The sequence below is a fragment of the Triticum dicoccoides genome, chromosome 3A (assembly GCF_002162155.2).
Source record: "Triticum dicoccoides isolate Atlit2015 ecotype Zavitan chromosome 3A, WEW_v2.0, whole genome shotgun sequence".
In the NCBI taxonomy this organism is placed as follows: Eukaryota; Viridiplantae; Streptophyta; class Magnoliopsida; order Poales; family Poaceae; genus Triticum; species Triticum dicoccoides.
In genome coordinates, this window is record NC_041384.1 from 608,561,983 (window position 1) to 608,575,812 (window position 13,830).

General features: G+C 48.1%; 1 protein-coding gene across 1 annotated transcript; it reads right to left on the reverse strand.

The window, feature by feature from the left end:
• Positions 1-1,803: 1,803 nt before the first annotated feature.
• On the reverse strand, positions 1,804-4,376 carry LOC119269556 (laccase-12-like). The gene is made up of 5 exons (XM_037551413.1): positions 4,198-4,376; positions 3,679-4,075; positions 3,451-3,579; positions 2,381-3,355; positions 1,804-2,285 (listed from the first exon to the last, which is right to left on the reverse strand). The coding sequence occupies exons 1-5, from the start codon at positions 4,279-4,281 to the stop codon at positions 2,155-2,157; spliced, it is 1,716 nt and encodes a 571-aa protein (XP_037407310.1). The 5' UTR covers positions 4,282-4,376; the 3' UTR covers positions 1,804-2,154.
• Between the last annotated feature and the right edge of the window lie 9,454 nt (positions 4,377-13,830).

The following is a 13,830-nucleotide window of genomic DNA, read 5'->3' on the forward strand; positions in this document are numbered from 1 at the left end:
AGGCAGTACACTAAGCTCCTCCACTGAGGAAAACGATGGTGGAGTAAACTAAGTGGAGTATATTTACTCCACTAAAATTTGGTCGGTTCTAGCCGATCCTTATATTTAACGGAGAAAAAAGGCAATTTGTATGTAATGAACAAAGATTCGATAAACAACCATCGAAGCATAGTCTAATTTGAACAACCGCGAAGCATAGTCTAATTTAAACAACCACCTAAGCATAGTCTAATTTGCCACATAATTTACATTTAAAATCACCGAAGCATATTCAAACTAAAACCTTACTTAATCATCGAACTTATTGAGGGTGAGACACTCCGTCCATGAAATCCCATTGCCCATGGGGTCGGGCCCTGTGTCGTCGTCGCCGCAGTCAGGGAAGATCCTCTACCATTCTTCAACGTCGAAGTTGTCGTCGGCCCATTGCCCTCCTCGTGATGACCCCCCCCCCCTCCCCACCCGCTAGTCGCGAGCTCCGCCTCCACCATCTCGCGGCGGAGGCCGGCCATGTACTCCTCCTCGACAGCCTCCGCCGTGATGCGCTCTCTCACCTCCCGGTTCTCCCTAGCCACTGCCATAGTCACCACTCCAGGCGGGTCAAGCAGCGGCGCCGCCTTGCCCCACGGAAAGTTGAGGCGGGCAGCGGCATCATGAAGCTGGACCTGCCACCGGTCGTACTCGTGGGTGGCGAGCTCGGCCGTGTGGAAGAAGCTGAGACAGTGCTGCTTGTAGGTGTCGCGGTCGGTGATCTTCGCCACCCACGTCCCCCACGCCCGCTGCCGGCCGCTGAGGTACTCCATCTGTAGTTGCCGCGGCGCGGGGAGTTCGGGAAGTCGGCGAGTCGTCCTGATGGGGCTACAACATCGCGATGGCGGCGGCTTGAGGACGCACCCGCGCTTCGCTCGTGACGGTGTGGATCCGCTCTGCAGATGGGCGGCAGGGATATGCAGCCACGAGATCCGGCCATTGGGAGTAGGGGGTCGGGGGGTCATCGGCGAAAGGGATGGGGGAGGAGAGGCAGAGGAGGGTGGGGATTTTTTACTCCACCTCAGACGGTGGAGTAAATATAGGCGTCGGATAAGCAGTGGAGAAAAAATTATCCTCCTCTATGGGTTTTAGGGGTTTGGCTAGGTCCCGATTAGAGGTATAAGGCCGGATTTTTACTACTCTAACCGGTTATATGGGATTGGCTAGAGTTGGCCTAATAGTTTTCACCCTGGAGAGAACCCAAAGTATCAGTTGTGTTGCTTGGCCCTTCTTCGGAGTGGAATGTACCTACTTCCTTTGTCCTCGTTTATAGTTCTTCCTTGTATTTTGGATCAAACTTTGACCATATATTTAACTATCAAAATATAAGTTATACTCCCTCCGTTCGGAATTACTTGTCGCAGAAATGGATGTATTTAGATGTATTTTAGTTCTAGATACATCCATATTCAAGACAAGTAATTCCGAACGGAGGGAGTACACCACATAAATTACATCATTGAATTTGTAATGTTATTTTTAATAGATAAACTTGTATTTCATTAAATAATTTATGGTCAAATTTTGACACAAAAATACGAGAATAAACCCGGACGGAAGAAGTACTCCCTCCGTTTTTATTTAGTCCACATATTAGCTTTGGTCAAAGTCAAGCTTTGTAAGTTTTGACTAAGTTTATAAACAAAAATATTAATATATACAATAAAAAATCAATACCACTAGATTCATTATTGAATGTACTTTCACATCATATAGCCATGGAATTGGTGCAGTAGTTGTGTCCTATGATGATTAATTAACAGAATCTGCCGATTAAATAACCAATAACAATCTTATTGCCATGAATCATATGTTGGTACAAATTATTGGACAGGCACATGGGCATATGACCCAGCTCCCGTACGTTACAAAAGATGGCGACTAATCAGCAGTCCAAAACGAAAGTCCTAAGCCTCTTGCTTCTGATCAAGAAACCTCACAACAGTTAATCAGATGAGGACTTGACATGAAAGTTAAAGAGCACACAGCTAAGAAAGCACTTGATGGCACCAACCGCACGCACGCGCCACACACAAGCAAAAGCAGTTTTGCACGCACGCACGCAAGCGAGCAAGCAAAAGCGGACGAATGTCCTGTGGAAATTGGAGAAGACGCAATCTCTTCCTAACATTTGGGAAGATCAGACGGCGGAGGGAGCAGCTTCTGGTCGGGGAGGCTCCCGTCCTGCACCACCCACGCCATTTTCAGGCCCCAGCTGACGTGCACCTCCAGGTGGCAATGCATGAACCACACCCCTGCGCACATCAACATCAGAAGCAGATCATCAGTTTTCTCACTCAGAAACTCTGGTTCTTAAGCTGCTCAGCTGATATGATGCATGGGTTCCAACCTGGATTATCGGCGCGGAAGCGGATGGCCACCCACCCGGCGGCGGGCACGCCGACGGTGTTCCGCTCGACGGGGTCGACGAGGTTGTACTTGGCCGGGTCCTTGGCGGGGTCGAAGTTGCCGAACCCCTGCCCGACCACGAAGAAGTTGAAGCCGTGCAGGTGGAACGGGTGGCTCTCGGCGCCGAGGATGCTGGTGCCCTGCATCACCAGCTCCACGGCGTCGCCGTACGACAGCACCACCAGCCTGGTCCCGTTGGACACGTTGGTGTTGTTGGGCGGCGTGCCCGTGTAGTTGAACGGCGACTGGGGCACGGCGGGGAAGTTGGACGAGTACACCCCGTTGGACATCCCCGTGTAGTGCGACTGCAGCAGCGCCGTCGTGGGGAGCACGAAGGAGACGTTGTTCACGGCCGCCGCGAACCGACTGTCGTTCGTCGGGCCCTGGCACGTCCCGTTGACGGCGCAGGGGTGGGTGCCCAGCCCCACCGTGAAGAAGAACCGCCTGTCCACCTCCTGCGGCACCTCCGCCGGGTACTCCTCCGTGGCGAGGCTCCGGAGCTTGGCGGTGTAGTTGGAGACGAAGCTCGTGTCGTTGATCTGCGGCAGGGTCGGCCTGACCAGCGGGAGGTTCTTGTTGAAGCCCGCGGAGGAGGGGGAGCTGGGGTCCTCGTACTCGAGGATGCCGGCGACGGTGGTGTTGTCGAAGGTCCCGGAGGCCGCCGTGGAGTAGGGCGCGGCCATCATGTAGTAGGTCGCCCCGGGGTAGGACGGCTTGGCGGTGAGGAGCACGTTGGTGGTTTGGCCCGGGGTGATCAGGAGGGTCTCCACGGTGATGGGCTTGATGTAGACGGCGTCGACGTCGACGATGGTGAGCGGGTGTCCGGCGATGGAGAAGAAGAGCTCGTCGTTGAGTGCGGCGTTGATGATGCGGAGCATGTACGTCTTCCCGGGCTTCACCTTGAGCTTGAACGTGTCTGCATGGCACGCACACACGCATGCAAATGCAGTTAGCTTGCTTGCTTGATCAGTACACACACGCATGTAGGTAGGCGAAGCACACGACACAAACCTTTGGCAGAGCAGTTGTAGAGCGGCCCTGGGAGGCCATTGATGGTGAAGGCGTCGGAGACATTGGGGCCTCCTCCGGTCTGAAGTGCCTGGCTGATCACCGCCTCCGTGTCCGCCTTCCACCATTCGCCTGAGCACGTCCGTAAACAATGATAAACTTAAGTAATCCATGCATGCATGCATGCCACACTTATTACGAGTCACCACCTTGTAGGACGAACACACGTACCGAACATGAGGGGCACCTCCTTGTAGGGGGCGGCGAAGGGGTAGGGGACGCCGAGCTTGGGGAGGATGACGATGGGGCCGTAGACGGTGGCGCGGAGCCAGGAGATGTGCGCGTGCCACCACAGCGTGCCGCGCTGCCCGGTGATGGTGAACTTGTAGACGTAGCTCTGCCCGGGCTGCACCGGGCACTGCGTGATGTACGCCGGCCCGTCCGCCCAGCCGCTGCGCAGCTGCCGGACGCCGTGCCAGTGGATGCTCATGTTGTACTGGGCCTTGTTGACGACCCGGACGACGACGAGGTCGCCCTCCCTCGCCGACACCGTGGGGCCGGGGAACTGCCCGTTCACCACCACGATGCTCTTGCTGCCGCACAGCCGCGTCACGTTCATGGTCGCCACCTGCATGCATCAACCATAGCAGTCACAACGTCGTCAATGGCGCTGCATGCGTAGGCGCAGAACCTGAATGTGCAACAACTGAACAACGGTAGTTGCAACAACTGACTAACTGTGCAACCTACCTCGAACTGGTACTCCACGGTGGCGCTCTCCGCCACGGTGACGGACAGCAGCACCACCATCGCGGCGACGAGGATGGCCGCCATTTCTCTACGCCTCAGCTAGCTAGCTCCCCTTCTCCCCTGAGAGCTCTGGATAGCTAGCCAAATCAATGGCGCTGCTGCATGTGTTCGAGATGCGAGGTGCTTGCCCTAGAGGTGCCTATATATAACCAGTGGCGAGGAGATTAGTTGAAGCATTTTTGTCAAGACGTGGCACTCGAAGCGTTTACCCCGGCCTAGTTCAGCAAGCTAGCCAGCTTTAGTTGGTGCAGGGTTGGTCGCTGATCGAGCAGGAGCACGAGGTCGCCGCAAGGCAGGCACTGCGGGCGGGGCGGGACCCAGGCATGCGCTGTGTTGCTATAGCTTGGGAGTGCGGGTAAAGTCAACCGCGCGTCTGGTTGCATGTCATTCCGAATTTCCGATCGATCGGGCTCTTGACCGGACCATCGTCCTCCCCATCCTCTCCGGCCTTTCCAAGGCTTAATTAACACGCAGAATGTCCGGTCCTAATTGTCAAGATTGGTGTACTAGGAGTAGTACCACATAATGTGGACCATTAGTTTTCATACATCTTGACTTAATTGCTCGACGATTCCCTATCGCCAACAGTGCAACAAATTGATTTAGCCGTCTTTGCTTCAGGGAGAGAAAAGGCGCTGTGCGTGGGGGCGCCATTTTACGCTACATGTACCGAGTCACGTGTATGAAGTGCGGTTTACTCAAAGGACAAAAGAAAACCCAAGGGAGTATTTGCATGGACATAGGAGGCTTCAGATGATTTGTGCGTGCCAGTGGCACATCAAATGAGCCTGGCATTTGAGGAATGACATGATATTTGGAGAGGGGGAAGGGGTCCGTCCATGATTCGGTTAATTTCTTGGAGAATTATTGGTCTTCCTACTCGGTCCGCCATAGCGTTTCGACGGTGCTTGCCAACGGTAAAGGCAAGGGTATTCTGCCATGGTATCGGGTTGATCATTCCCCTACAATTACAATTGGTTTTTCAGAACTTCTATAATTTTCTTCAAAACACTTTTAGTTTTCTCTCTCAAAACTTTCGATATTTCCGGAACATTTTCGATGCAATTCCCACATGCTCCTAATACCTCTACTACTTCAACAAACAGGGACGAAGCTAGAAAAAATAGGGACTGGTGTCAATCGCTGCCCACGCTAAGCCTCTAGCAAAAATTATAGTCGTGCAACAACATAGGTAATGGCCGAGAGCGATATAAAGAGCAAAAATATGCAATGAGCTCGTGATATTATTACATAAAAAAACTCATACCGAGTATTGGCCGAGCGAAGTCATAGAACAACACTTGTTTACATATTCCATAAATAATAAGCAAAAATATGACTTTGCAACGTTTCATTTGCAACTATCTGAAAAAGATAAACAAAAGAATGTATTGATTCACAACAATAGTAAGAAAGAAATATTGCAGACAATAAGTACCATTAAGCAACAAAAAAAACTAAAGTGATATGAGACTCACATTTTATAACTTCCCTTCTTGATCTTTCATCTTCTTAAATAGATCAATAACATCATCATTCGTTATTGTAGAAAATATGTCTTTCTCCACATAGCAAATCAGGCAATCACTCATGAACTCGTCACCCATTTTGTTTCGCAAAACACTCTTGACGATATTCATTGCTGAAAAGCATCTCTCCACTGATGCTGTGGCAACTGGCAAAATTAGCACCAACTTGAGAAGTTGATACACCAAAGGGAAAGCAATATACTTTTTAGTTTCCACCAACACTTTAGCAAGATCAGCAATGCCATCCAAATTGTCAAATCTTTGGTCCGCTCGAACATTGTCAATGAAAATCCGAAGTTCATGACCGAGATCCATCAATTGTGATGAATTGAAATCAGCAGGATAAAACTCAGCTAGCTTCAATAAACTCTCCAAGTTAAAAGCAGCGAAGGAATTTTTTGGGTTGAAAGAAGCCATGTCGATAAGCAATGCAGAATTCACTTCATTGAATCTATCATCGAACTCTCGAAGTTGCCAATCAATAATAGAATTAAGGCACTCTATTTGGTAATGATGAAGGTTTGTAATATTGGTTCTTTTTCTTAGTTTATGCCGATCGATATATTCATCATGCATGTTTACCTTAGGAATGTCATGTTCTTCACAGAATGAATATACCTTCTCTAGAAGTGATTCCCATCCATCATCTCTTAGTTGTTGTAGATCATTCCGTGTTGAGTTCACACATGACATGGCATTCAAGATATCTTGATCCTTTTGCTGCAATGCATGTGACAAAGTATTGGCACTCCCTAATATATGGAACATCATGTGCAAATAGAACACAAAATCAAAGATTCCAAAATATGATAGAAGGCCCCGTGCTTCACTTTTCTTGGAATCCTTCTTGCCTTCTTTTGCTACATAATTTAGGACACTAACAATTGACGGGAACAACTGGATTAAGCTTGAGAGGGTTCTATAGTGAGAACCCCAACGAGTGTCTCCCGCCCTTTGAAGTGACTGGTCTTGATTTAGCCCTGTACCAGTACTAATTCGTCCACTACTTATGGCTTTTTTTACATTTTCTCGGTTACTCTCTCTGATCATGTATTTTCTTTTGCAAGAAGCTCCGACCACATTAAACAACAAAGATATCATATAAAAGAAATCTGCAATATCTTCATTCTTCTTTGAAATTGCCACTATAACCAATTGAAGTTGGTGAGCAAAACAATGCACATAATATGCTGACCTGTTCTCTTCTAGAATTTTGGCTTTCAAGACATTGAACTCACCGCGCATGTTGCTTGCACCATCATAGCATTGCCCTCTAACTTGTTTGAAGATTAATCCAATATCAGCAAGCAATTTTTCAAGGGCTGACTTGAGACACGTTGCAGATGTTTCTTTCACATGTACAACTCCAACTAAACGTTCCAGGATTAGTCCAAGCTTGTCAACATATCTCAAGACAACATCCATCTGTTCTTTATCTGACACATCTGAAGCCTCGTTAATCAATAAACTAAAAACATCCCCGCCAATCTCTTCAAGAATAGAATCCAACGTTATCTGTGCAAAACAAGGGAGAATATCATTTTGAGTGCTCATAGAGATAAACTGCATGAAATAAATATATAGTAGCGAATAGTGATGGTTGTTATTCACCTTTGCAAAATAACTCACAAGTTCTTTTTGAATATCTGGACACACTCATTTGCAATTTTTTGGAGCATTCTGAAGGACTACCTTCCTTACATCCTCATTCTGATTTGCCAATGTTTGTACCAACTCTCGAAAATTCCCCTTATTTTGTGACTCCTCCGATTCATCATTGCCACGGAAAGCTAAACCTTGATGTAGCAAGTATCTAACCGATTCAACAGAAGTATTCAGCCGAATACGGTTTTGCTTCTTTGTGATATCGGTTTGCTTGTCGAAGGCAACCTTAATGGACTGATTTTGATTCATTAAAGCATCACATCTTTTAACAGCTACATTGTGAAAGCTATTAACTTCACCCTCATGAGTATCTAGTCTATGTTTCTTGTTCCAACAAGAGAAACCTTTAACAACAAATGCATCATTACCACCTTGGCCATCAATGCAATCTCTAAATAGATAGCAACACAAGCAAAATGCCTTATGCACCTTATCACTGTACTCTAGCCAATGATAGTCTTTAAACCATTTTGGATTAAATCTCCGTTCAGCTCCTACGATGGTTTTCTGAGGATATTTAAATCCTTCTTTTGGTCTGCATGGTCCTCTATTTAAATATATTCTGAGTGACATGTCCGAGTGGTGGCTTACTTGCGTGTACGGCCCCCAACCCGACTGCGATAAGATGGAGTTTCTTGAGGAGCTCGTGGAGATTAGGGATCTGCATGCTGGCCCTTGGGCTGTGGTGGGGGATTTTAACCTCCTAGCGAATGCAAGAGACAAGAGCAATGACCTGATCAACAGGCAGATGCTAGGCCGCTTTAGGACCACCTTGAACCAGCTGGAGCTCAAGGAGCTATACCTAAGTGGCAGGAGGTACACTTGGTCCAATGAGCGTGAAAACGCCACGAAGGAGAAAATTGATCATGTGTTCAACAACAATGAGTGGGATGATTTACACCCGAATTGCTTCCTCAAAGCACTTGGTACTTCGATCTCCGACCACTGCCCTATGCTCTTGGACCTCCATGCTGATCTCTATGTGGGTCGTCGTTTCAAGTTTGAAGCCTTTTGGCCGCGTGCGGAGGGGTTCATGGACACGGTGGCCACGGCTTGGCACTCGGTGCCCTCTGCTGGTAACCTGTTTGTTGTTCTCGACAAGAAGCTTAGAGCCACGGCTAGGAAGCTGCAAGGTTGGAGCGACCGTTGGATTGGGAATATTAAGCTTCAGATTGCTATGGCAATGGAACTCATCTACAGACTTGACAATGCATCAGACCACAGAGTGCTCTCGACAGTGGAGTTCCAGCTCAGGAAAACTCTCAAGAGGAAACTTCTCGGCCTCTGCTCGTTGGAGAGGGGCATCGCCCGACAGTGCTCCAGGATTCTATACCTACGAGAAGGTGACGCCAGCACTGAATTCTTTTACAGGCACGCGAGGCAAAGGCAGTGGAAGAATATGATTACCGTCCTAAGAAAGGACGGGCAACTGATCACGGGCCATGATCAAATGGCTGTTGAAGTGGACTCCTACTATGAGAACTTGTTGGGCCATGTGGAGGCTCGAGGTGCAACCCTGCGGCTTCAAGACCTGGGGCTGCCTACGCATGATCTATCTCACCTGGAGCTACCGTTCACGAAAGAGGAGGTGGAGAAAGTGGTTAAGTCCTTGCCACCGGACAAGTCGCCGGGTCCGGATGGCTTCACCAACAGGTTCTTCGCTAGCTGTTGGAGCATCATAAAGTTGGACTTGATGAGGGCTTTGGATGTGTTTTATCGTGGGGACGCTCGGGGCATGCCTGCCATCAACAAAGCCCTAGTTTCTTTGCTGCCGAAGTTCGATGGCGCGGATGAGCTGCGGGATTTTAGACCGGTTAGCATGGTTCACGGAGTGATCAAGATCTTTGACAAAATAATGGCAACCAGGCTAGTGGATGAGCTGTCGTTCTTGGTGGGCAAGCACCAAAGTGCCTTTGTCAAGGGGAGGTATTTGCATGATAATTTCATGCTTGTGCAAGGAACTACTCGACGCCTCCATGCTCTGCGAGACCCCGCGGTGCTCCTCAAGTTGGACATCTCAAAAGCATTTGATTCGGTTCAGTGGCCGTTCTTGTTGGAGGTTATGCATACTATGGGCTTTGGTCGAAGGTAGATACAGTGGGTTTGTGGATTGCTTGCTACTTCATCCACACGGATCATGCTAAATGGGGTGCCGGGTATGCCCATCTACAACAAGTGTGGCCTACGGCAAGGCAACCCGATTTCGCCCATGCTCTTCCTTTTGGTCATGGAGCCGCTTCACCGTCTCTTTCAGCGAGCTTCGGAGATGCATCTGCTCACGCCTTTAGCCCCATCAGGCATGCGGACTAGAATCTCCATGTTTGCGGATGATGTTATGCTCTTTCTCAAGCCACATCGGATGGACCTGCGGGCATGCTCTTTGATCCTAGATACTTTTGCTGCTGCCTCGGGGCTCCGCGTCAACCTGACGAAAAGCGCGGCCCTCCCGATCAGATGCTCGCAGGCACAGATGGATATGGTCATGAACATCCTTGGTTTCTCCATCGGCCGGTTCCCGATAAAGTACCTCGGCCTCCCGTTGACCATCCGCCGGCAATCCGCGGCGCAGCTCCAAGGACTTGTCGACCACATCGCGGCAAGCCTGCTGAAAGATCGTGGATGTCGCCTAGAGGGGGGGTGAATAGGCGCTTTTAAAATAATTACGGTTTAGGCTTGAACAAATGCGGAATAAACCTAGCGGCTAATTTGTCAAGCACAAAACCTAAAACAACTAGGCTCACCTATGTGCACCAACAACTTATGCTAAGCAAGATAAACTACTAGGTGATAGCAAGATATATGACAAGAAACAATATGGCTATCACAAAGTAAAGTGCATAAGTAAAGAGCTCGGGTAAGAGATAACCGAGGCACGCGGAGACGATGATGTATCCCGAAGTTCACACCCTTGCGGATGCTAATCTCTGTTTGGAGCGGTGTGGAGGCACAATGCTCCCCAAGAAGCCACTAGGGCCACCGTAATCTCCTCACGCCCTCGCACAATGCAAGATGTCGTGATTCCACTAAGGGACCCTTGAGGGCGGTCACCGAACCCGTACAAATGGCAACCCTTGGGGGCGGTCACCGAACCCGTACACTTTGGCAACCCTTGGGGCGGTCACCGAAACCCGTCAAATTGCTCAGGGCGATCTCCACAACCTAATTAGAGACCCCGACGCTTGCCCGGAGCTTTACACCACAATGATTGAGCTCCGAACACCAACAACCGTCTAGGGCGCCCAAGCACCCAAGAGGAACAAACTCAAGAGTACCAAGCACCCAAGAGTAATAAGCTTATCAACTTGTAACTTCCACGTATCACCGTGGAGAACTCAAACCGATGCACCAAATGCAATGGCAAGGGCACACGAAGTGCCCAAGTCCTTCTCTCTCAAATCCCACCGAAGCAACTAATGCTAGGGAGGAAAATGAGAGGAAGAACAAGAAAGAGAACACAAAGAACTCCAAGATCTAAATCCAAGGGGTTCCCCTCACATAGAGGAGAAAGTGATTGGTGGAAATGTGGATCTAGATCTCCTCTCTCTTTTCCCTCAAAAACTAGCAAGAAACCATGGAGGGATTGAGAGTTAGCAAGCTCGAAGAAGATCAACAATGGGGGAAGAACACGAGCTCAAAGGATAAGGTTCATTGGGGAAGAAGACCCCCTTTTATAGGAGGGGGGAAATCCAAACGTTATGTGCTCAGCCCGCACACGAGCGGTACTACCGCTCCTGGTCCCGGTACAACCGGGACTCACAGTATACATGCAGAACCCTACCAGGCGGTAAAACCGGGCGACCAGGCGGTAGCACCGGTTGAGAAGAACAACCGGAGCAACCGCCCAGCCACCGCTCAACCACCGCATAGGAACAGAAGGGAGTCACCCCTGAGTGCGGTAGTCGAGCAGTACCGGGCCGGTGCAACCGCATGGCCTTGAGCGCTTGGGCGGCTAAGTCCTGAGCGGTAGAACCGCTCCGGACACCGGTGGTACCGGTACGACCGGACCAACCGGGCCACCACCGCCCGAGTACCGCATCAAAACAGAGGCCTGACCGGTACTAGGGCGGTGCCTGGCCGGAACAACCACCCAAGTCTTTGCTGAGCAAGATAGCGGTACCACCGCCCGGAAGCAGCAGTACAATGACTGAGAGCTCCAAGGGGTACTACCGCTGGGGCTCGTGGTACTACCGCTGGGACCAGACAAAAACCACTTCCAAGAAAACAAGAACTGCCATAACTTCTGCATATGAGCTCCGAATTGAGCAAACTCAAGCTTGTTGGAAACAAGACGGCGAGTAGCATCAAAACAGCGATTGGTAATAGTAAGAAGAGGCAGGGGAGGTATGCCTAACAAAAAGAGGAGTGAAACCTCCAACCGAGAAGAATCGGCAAAACCTCCAACATCGAAAACATCATAGAAGATGCATGCGAACTCCGTTTTCAATGAACTCGGGCTTGTCATCAAGATGACCATAAGCTCTAAGACTCACAAAGAGAACCAAACAAGAACCAAGAAAGATGATGCAAGGATGCAATGGTTTGAGCTCTCTACGAACGATACGATCAAGCTACTCATCGAGAGCCCCCCTTGATAGTACGGCAATCGATCCTATAACCCGGTCTGAAGACTTCTCCACAAAACCCTCTGAAACCTCCACAAAACTCTCTGAAACTTCTCCCCCATTGGCATCGATTGCCAAAATGGGCGAAAAGCTTAGAAGGCCAATATAGATTGAGTTCCTCCAGAAGTTGTGTATTTCTCAACAAGAGAGAGGAATGCAATACACATATCCAACGGTAAATACTTGGAGGAAGACAAACTATATTGAGGCCCAAAGATTGCTAAAGGAAGATATGCCACAAAGACATAATCGACAGAGACACAAGCAATCAAGTGATCAAAAGATACCAATTGAAGCAAGTTATCAAAAGATACCACTTGAACCAACTAGGCCAATGATCCTACGAGCCACAAGAAAGAAAGATATTATGATAAGAGCGGAGCAGAGTTCTGGAGAAACTAGAGAAGCTCCCCATGATTTGTGCACATCAAGGATTTTTGTATTTGGATACAAAGTGCACAAAATAGGATCATAGCTCCCCCAAAATCAATAGAAACTTACAACAAGTGCAAGAGACCAAATAGGAAACTAAGCCTAGTACTTGCGACAAACACATGGTTGAGCAACAAGTAAAAGAGGCAACTTAAGAATGGGCTCAACCAAAAAGATGTGTGAGAGTCAAGGCAATGCACTTGAGAAGACTCATGTATGGATGAGAATTAGGCATCAATAAAGTCTTGAAAGAATGAGGCACACGGTGCAAGGCCTATCATTCCCACACACAACTAGCAAATGGGTTCACAAGCTTACTAATAAGCATGTTAAGAACCTATGCTTGTGACAACCCATGGTGAAGATAGAAGATGAAAGCCTCATCAAGACGAGGGATACCAATTAAGATGGCAAAAGCCTCGTAAAGATAAGCATGAGGAAAATAATCTTCACCACACACAAGAGTGCATCAAGATGCAACGATAGAAGACACACACTCAAGGCAAAAGCTTTCATGGAGCCACCAAAGAAATAACATAAGAAAGACAAGGTGGCCGTGAAAGAAAGGATATCAACTAGATATGCAACTTCTCTCAAGTGTATAAGATTCTAGGTAGACGAAATCATGATGATATATATCTACAAAGAAGGATGTACACCCGAAATAGTTACAACACGAGGAACAAGATATCCAAAGGGAGGTCATACATATACCAATAAGATATTTGCTTGGAAGCATAGCTCATGGCTAGATATGGTCTTATTGTATATAAATGAAGTCCACACACAAACAATAAAGACATCATAACTAGCAACAAGAGATCATTGTTGGGATGCTTTGAGAAAGAAAACAAGTATCACAAGAATGAATGAATAACATGCCATGATACAACCTACACAAGGTTGATACAAGAAATGTGTGCATGAAGAATATGAAGATACTTGTTACCGAGTTAACATTGGACGGATGTAGTAGATACCAATTGAAGGTGGATAGTAGTTCATTGATCATCCTAGCTCTACTCCAATAAGCACATGATGACAACACCTTCCTCGTGAGTGAGCCGAGCTTCCAATGTATCTCAAATTGTTCCTAGAACAACAACACAAACAAAATGGTACCCAAACTCATTGGGACCAAAGAGTTAGAGAACCGACAATACATAGGACAAACTCCACATAAAAATGTGCATATAGATACGAAAATAAATTTCATGCACATCTCATCCAATTTGAGACTTGGTGGAGCTTCCCCTATATATTTGGTCAAAGAAAGAAAGCATGCCAAAGATACTACACGAAGTTAATATGCATGCTCAAGACTT